This window comes from Xyrauchen texanus, chromosome 21 (assembly GCF_025860055.1).
Source record: "Xyrauchen texanus isolate HMW12.3.18 chromosome 21, RBS_HiC_50CHRs, whole genome shotgun sequence".
Taxonomy (NCBI): Eukaryota; Metazoa; Chordata; class Actinopteri; order Cypriniformes; family Catostomidae; genus Xyrauchen; species Xyrauchen texanus.
The window spans coordinates 30196783-30204694 of record NC_068296.1 but is presented as its reverse complement, the minus strand read 5'-3'; the positions used below and the strand labels follow the sequence as shown (position 1 = coordinate 30204694).

The following is a 7912-nucleotide window of genomic DNA, read 5'->3' as shown; positions in this document are numbered from 1 at the left end:
TTCACGATACTCCAGGTTTCGCCATGTATTACAAAGGTATTATTTGGTAGATGAAGTTGTGTTAATAATAATAATAATTCATAATAAAAATAATGACACATTGTTTCATTTACAAGTTTAAATGAATTATTATACCCTCTAGGAATATTACAATGGCTTCAATAGTTTTTTCCGGATAATATATATGGTAGGACCTGACACGCCCTTTACTATTTACATGCCGTTGCTGGTTGCTAAGGACGCAAAGTGACGCGTGCTGTCCCTGTAAAGTATTCGCGAAAATTAGATTTTTTTTCTAGACTTAATTAACCGCTTTCAACCAGTATAGGAAACTCTAAAAATGCACAGCAGCAAGGATAATGCTAATGTTAGTGAACTCAATTACTAAATTAAATAAAACGCATATCAGCGTTTGAATTTGAACATTATTGTGCCATAATTGAGTGATTATTCGAGCTAAGATGCGTTCAAATAAACAACAAAACGGTGACAATGCAACAGGAAGATTTCTGCCTCATTCGGTAAGAGTTTTACAGCTCTTGACAGTACTTTTTAGAGGCCATTTGAATGATCAGTGCCGTTACGCTGTCATGCAATTTATGATAGGCTGGTAATCAGTATTACTTACAACATTGATAATTAAGTGAAGGAGGATGATATTACAAAAACAGAAATGCTGATTTTACAAATAAACGTAATCATGGAATCTGTCATTGGTGAAATGTTAAAGAAGATTAAAAACATTATAGCACAATAGGTTTAATGTAGGAAATGTTTGGAAATGCCACCACCATTGTGGAGTGACCCTCAGATGAAATCTGAAGATGATTTGATGAGTCACAGCTCAGATCTGTCAAACTCACCAGCTGCAGCAGATTGTACACATTCAGCAGATGGACACAAACTGCACAACAAAGGGAACAATAATTCACATGTGAATTTAGATCACTGATTTACCTGTTATTCTGCGCTTAAAAAGATAACATGATAGTACCATGTTTATGGACATATCATAGTGATGGTATTCTTTGAAGTACCTTGGAGTACTGTGTTCCCATGTTTCAGTACTATATATGATCATATACTATGGTACCGCAAAAGTACTGTCTAATCTCGTGGATTTTTCTTTTCTTTGACAGAGTCACTTTCAGCTTGTTCACAGGGGTTCTAAATAAAACTATTATATTTTATGCACAATTTACAATCATATTTTTTCAAACTACACAAGGATTACTGTAAGACATTATAGATGTTACAGTTTCATTTTCTGTTAATGCATAATTTCCTGTAAAGCTGCTTTGAAATTATGTGTGTTGTTAAAAGCACTATACAAATAAAAATGATGACTTGAAATGACTAGTAATGGTCTGCCTCTCTCTCTCCCTGCAGATGAACAGCTATAAACAGCATCTAGCAGCGGTGAAATCATTACTACCCGACAGACTCACCCAGAGACCAGTGAGTATGAGCTCTGTAGCCCCCACGATTGTTTCATTCTCAAATGTGTATGAAATGACCTCTCAAATGTGAATCTCAGCAAACCTGTCAAGAACATGTCCAAGTAATATTTTACCTCAAAGTAAATAAATAAGAATTCATATTTGACATAAAGATATATACAGTATATATGCCCCACTTTTAAATGTGCCATGGTAGTACCATTTTTGTTTAGCTTTTTTGGAAATGTACAATGGTAATTCCATGGGATTTTTAAAAAAAACTTGGAATATCATGTTAGTACCATGTACATGAATATGATAACCATTCAGTACCATTGTATATTAAATTATCATGATATTACCATCTAATACCATCACTTCACCATGGTAACGCAGCAGTATTATTTGAAAGGGATGTGAACATGTTCTTCTTCAAAAGTAAAAATCAGTGTAATAACATCATTTCATTTCTTTGTCAGTTTGATTTGAGGTTTTCAAAAGAACAGAGAAATGCTCTGTATGTGGACTCTTCGAAACCAAACCCATCTAGAACTGGTACAAAACACTCTACACTCTAAACACACAGTGAACACAGATAGATAGACAGATTCAGTCATAATATTATATTCATACTGATAGCATATCTATCATTTATTTAGCTGTAGAGAGAGTAGAGTACTTTATAGCCATATGAGTAAACATGTACAGGTAAAATGTCACCCAAAATCAAAAGAAATCATTTAGAAATAATTTTTAGTTAAAGAAAATGAAGCCTTAATGAAGCCTTAAGTGATGTATTATTTATTAACTGCAATGTTTGTCAAACATCATTGTAGTATTTATTGTACTTTCTTTACGATGATTTTAAATCATTGTTACTTATTTTGTTCTATAAATTCTACTGTAATACAAAATTACTGTATTACAGTAATGAGACTCAAATAAGAATCACCTTTGAAAATACTTAGAATTACAAAATTGCTCAAGAGTAAAATGTCAGGACACATTAGAGTCATGGGAAATTGGGGGAAATGTGTTTGATTGTCATGAAAATAATTTTACAATGCAAAAAAATCACAATGGTTCTAAAATAGGCTTCATTTTCGTTATGCAAAATATAATTTCTCTTTTTTTTTTTTTTACTTTTAATTTTGAGGTAGTATATGGCCTGAAAATTGTCATGTGATTTAGCCATATACATGCTGCCAAGTGCAATTAACTTTTTCTCCATCTCTTATTGCGTATATAAAAATGCACAACAATAAAATTAATGTGTCTGTATTTTCTCTGTGTTTCATGTGTTCTCAGACAGTCACGTTAATAAGGGAGTCAGGCAGCTTCGTGCTCCTGTACTGTCTTGCGAGAGTAAGTTAGTGAGGCAGGAGCGCTGTCTGTTTCCTCTTCCTGTAGCACTTCCTGTCGGGATGGTGGGGGATCTGGGGCACCAGGCGTACAGAGTGAAGCCCCACAGGGCCACTGGCAGCGCAAGGGCCTCATACTCACAGAGTAATGCCACATTCGCTCATATGCACGGTAAGAGATGATTCACACAGATTTGTATTTGTTCAGGAGAAAATGCCTCCTCTAAAACAGGCGAGAGAATGTTATTCAGTAACATTCAGGATTATTTTCTGTTTTAGTTTGAAAAAATGTAATATAGTTATTATTAGTTCTGTGACCCAAGCATCTAATTCTTGTATAATATTTATGCTTGCAGTTTTCATATTAATTGACTACACTGACTATTTTTTACTTTTGAAAATTCTTTTGTCAGGACTATTGAAGTGAACTGAAAAAAAGGTGACAAACTTAAAAGAAATGGTGACCATTTAGATTTACTGTACTTTGCCATTTTACATTCATTTACATTTTAAACAAAAAAACCTGATGTTGAAAAAAAGTTTATGTCAGTGTTATTTGTCAACTATCCAAATGGATGTTCTGCAGAAATTGGTTTTTACTCATTATAACGTCCCATTTTTAGGTGTCAAAGGAAGTCTGCGTGAAAATTCTGCACCAAGTTTCCCCTCCACATTCAGCTTCAGAGACGACGTCACCTCCAGCCCAGAGAGATTAGATCTGGATCGGTACAACATCCATTTGACCTTTAAAAGTGAACAATTTTATGTTTAATTCTTTTTCAAATTTGGATTTGAACTGAAACACAGCAGAGCAGACAGATTAAAGAGAATCTATTTTAGCTTGAGGGTACATATGAAATGTCCCCCTTTCCTTTGCGGTACACAACTGTACCAGTAGATGGGAGAAAAGTCTTTGATGAGGGCATCCAACAGAAGTCCTCTACCAGAGTATTTTGCGGCTTGCAGTGTAACTTGAACAAGTCCATACTTTCTAGTTATGAATACATGGATTAGTTTATTGCCAGATGATTATGATGAGTTGAGCTGTAATTTCTCCTGCAGGCGTGGTTTGATGGAGCTCCCTGATCTGACAAGAGGTGATAAACTGCATCTGCTCAATCTGCAACACAACCTCATCTCACACCTGCATGACCTGCCTCACCTGACACACCTTGTGTTCCTCGATCTCTATGACAACCGCGTGATTGACATGTCTGGCATCGCCTCCCTTACCTTTCTGCGTGTGCTGCTACTCGGAAAGAACAGGTGTGTGTGTGTGTGTGTCTGTCATGTGTTTTGGATGCAGTTATGTCTAATCCAACTGGAATGCTTTTAAAATCAACAGCACTCCCATTAAACTGTCAGCAAGTGATATAAAAACTAAAAATGTGTTCATGTTTGTGTTGAATAAATCTCACATTGTGTTTGAAAACCAGTGAAACAGAAGGCAGTTTCATGCCTTAATGTGTGAATCGCTCGAAAACATTTTCAGATCGCACATTTTACCCCCAAATCAAATGAAAAAAATGAAGAAATTATATTTTGTATAAAGAAAATGAAATTCATTACTAAATATACTGTTATGAGATATACTTGTACTTTACTAATGTTTAAATGATGCTTACATTTTTTCAGCATTACAGTAATGAGAATTTGGTCATACAGTAAATGCACTTAACTGGCAAAAAATCTTAATGGTCCTAAAAATTGGCAAAATATAATTTTGGGGTGAAAAATGACACCCACATTTTGAATGAACCTAATATTCACCTTAAAGGAATAGTTCACCCAAAAATAAAAATTCTCTCATTATTTATTCACCCTCATGTCATGCCAGATGTGTGTGCCTTTTTTCTTCTGCAGAACACAAATGAAGATTTTTAGAAGAATATTTATTATATTTTAGAAGAAGCTCTGTTGCTCCATACAATGCAATAAAATAAATACAATAAACGTTACGTACACACAAACATGTTGCGTATGCCATTTCTCAAGCTCTCGATGGGATTTATAAAAAGTAAACTTGATGTTTAAATTTGCACTCTGCCATGCAAGCTGTACCCCTTGCATACAAACTCTTTTACTGTTGCGCGTGAATTGCCAACTCCAGCTGGACACGTAATGAACAGAACAGACTGATTATAAACTCAGCTTTTCTTAAATACACAGCATTTAGAATAAAAAAGCAATTGACTCAAAATGAATCATTATCCAGCTAATATTAGGCATTCAAATATAAGCTGTAATAAGGAAATATTGGTTGTGGATGCGCATCCAATGAAATAAAATTTGAAAGGTAAGCTTGCACATTTAATTTTTAAAAAAGTTCTTTTTAGTAAGTTTAACATGGCACACATCATTTTATAACTTTGTTTTTTCCCCGGTATTAAATATATAACTTCTCTATAAAACACCCTTAAAACTGTTTAAAACATCATCTGAGAAGCTACATTGCATAGATTTATGCTTGCAACAATAAAACAAATTGTCCAGGGTTAGGATATATTCTTCCAAAACAAGTTAATATCTTAAAAAATAATGTTTCTCGGGTTAACAGATGTCTAGATATTTTACTCTAAAACAAGACAAAGATTAAGAAATTATTTTAGCACCAGCATATAACTAATGGGCACTTGAGGCATTAACAGTATGTACTATCTCCCGCGTTCATAGGTTCTCATACCGTTAAACTCGGTTATCATGTGTCTGGATGGCAATATGCAAATGGTAATTGTATGTAAAGGAGGTTACGCATAGTAAAAACAGGCATTGTACACTCCATATATGGTTATTTTGGGGAGGAGATGGGGTGGGGAATAAATCACATGCATGTATGAACAATCTTCAATGGGATTTTTAAAGTGAACTTTTCACATGTTCTGGCGTACGTTTGTGCGTACGCACTCTTTTAGGATGTAATAATCTACGCAGAGTTTTATACATGAGGCTCCAGACCTTTCAAGCTCCAAAAAGCATATAAAGGCAGAATAAAAGTAATACGCATGACTCCAGTGGTTAATTCCATATCTTCAGAAGCGATTTGATAGGTGTGGGTGAGAAACAGATCAATATTTAAGTCCTTTTTACTATAAATCTCCACTTGTACTTTTACAGCCATCTCTCTCTCTCTGTTTTATTTTCATAATGCTACTATTATTGTTTCATCCTGAATGTTTTTTTCTAGAATACAAAGAATTTGTGATGTGGAGAGACTCACTAAACTTGATGTTCTGGACTTACACAGTAATCAGGTACACACTCTCTGTTAATATTTTGTAAGATTATATTTTCATAAGGCACTGAGAGCAGCGGGCACTGTTGTGCAAAGACAGCACAATAATGGGCCTCATTACTTCTTTTTAGCAATAAACAAGATTTTTGATAACCCCTTAAAAAGGTGATTTTGGACTGCCCCATCTGCCAGGTCTTGACCTTCTCAACTGCATCCAACAATTTAAATCATACAATGGTATCAAAATGTTGAAATAATCTTTTGAATTACTATTCAATTAATTTTGGTTAAACACATGTTTAAACTTAAGGAGAAAAAATAAATAAAATGAACTGTGCCCCACATTTAGCATGCAAATGTGTTTGTGTGTGTTTCTGGGCTATGTGTGTCCTAAGTATATATCTCTCTCTCTGTCTAGATCTGTCAAATTGAGAATTTGTCTGGCTTGTTAGAGCTTCGTTTGCTGAATTTATCAGGAAACCGCATCTCCAGAGTAGAGAATCTACAGGGTCTGAACTCCCTGACAGAACTCAACCTGCGACACAACTGCATCACAACAGTGGTGAGAAACAACACACACAAAAACCACTCAAATTACAAAGATTTTCTTTTCTTAAAAAATATTTAGTAGTGTTTGACCAAGCAAAATTCGCCACCACAATACTAGGGTGTTTCTGTGTAGTTACTTGGTTGTTGTCTATGACGTATGTGATTCGTTAAGAACTGTATCTTTTGGTGGTTTCTCCCTCTGTCTGTGATGTTTTATTTTCTCGGACTGTGATTGGTGGGTTTTCTCTTTCTGTATGTGATAGGTGAGTTTTTCTTGCTGTCTGTAATTAGTGGAGTTTATTTTTCCTACTGTACAGTTACATCATTTTGTGTCTGGGACATTGCTGCTGTTGCTAAATTTAGGGCCAGTCATTTAAAAGTGTGGCGTGCTGGAGAGAGAGGGAGAGAGAGAGAGAGAGAGAGAGAGAACAATAAATGCATATGCAAATACGTCTTTTACACCAGCCTCTTAATTGCTTTAATATTGTGTTGTTCAAACGTCTAGGTTACGTATGTAACCTCCGTTCCCCGATGGAGGGAACGAGACGCTGTGTCAGAGAAGCGACACTAGGGGTCTCTCTTGAGCGCCGATATTCACCTCTGGACTATGAAAAAAGGCCAATGAGAGTTGGCAACCAGTATTTGCATGTCCCGCCCCCGGACATACAGGTATTTAAGCGGCGCAAATACGGGAGTTCATTCAGGATTTTTCTGAGGAGCCGGAAATGGTCTGGCCACAACAGTGGCTCGGCTCAGCGACGTGGCAGGGGAGACACAACGTCTCGTTCCCTCCATCGGGGAACGGAGGTTACATACGTAACCTAGATGTTCCCCTTCTGTCGCTCTCTCCACATTGTGTCAGAGAAGCGACACTAGGGGTCCACTTATAAAAGTGCCATGCGCTGAGCCGTGTACGTGAACTGCTGATACAGGAGCGAGCAGGTATTCTTACGTGCAGGACGACCAACTGTATCAGGCTGCACGTACCCTTCCCCCAATGCCCCATTTAAGCCAAAAGGATTCCTTATCGTTACCCTGGAGGGGGGAACAAGGTGCTGGCCGCCAACCTGGGAACGGGCCAAGCCTGGCCGGGCCTCTTTTCTCTCTATGTTTCTCACATAGAGCAACTAAGGCCGGGGCCCTTACACGCATTGAGGGAAGGGGGTCTTAGCCCTTATTCAGGGCGGAGAAGACCCTGCGGAGGCCACGCCTACCCAAGAGGGGGGGCAAGTTTAAGTGGCAAAACCATCAGAGGCCTGTTTAGGGCCTATGTGGAAAAGTCGGTGCGGTGGTGGATCCAGCCTCATAGAGGGGGGAACATAAAGCACGGC

General features: G+C 37.0%; 1 protein-coding gene across 1 annotated transcript in view; it reads left to right on the top strand.

Annotated features, from left to right (window-relative positions):
* The first annotated feature begins 387 nt into the window (after positions 1-387).
* Positions 388-7912, top strand: part of LOC127661704 (leucine-rich repeat-containing protein 49-like) — a 39345-nt gene continuing 31820 nt past the window's right edge. The window contains exons 1-8 of the mRNA XM_052152538.1: positions 388-521; positions 1390-1458; positions 1919-1994; positions 2748-2972; positions 3424-3526; positions 3863-4066; positions 5985-6051; positions 6451-6594. Coding sequence (XP_052008498.1) covers positions 462-521; positions 1390-1458; positions 1919-1994; positions 2748-2972; positions 3424-3526; positions 3863-4066; positions 5985-6051; positions 6451-6594 — 948 coding nt within the window. The 5' untranslated portion in view covers positions 388-461. The remainder of the gene's footprint in view (positions 522-1389; positions 1459-1918; positions 1995-2747; positions 2973-3423; positions 3527-3862; positions 4067-5984; positions 6052-6450; positions 6595-7912) is intronic.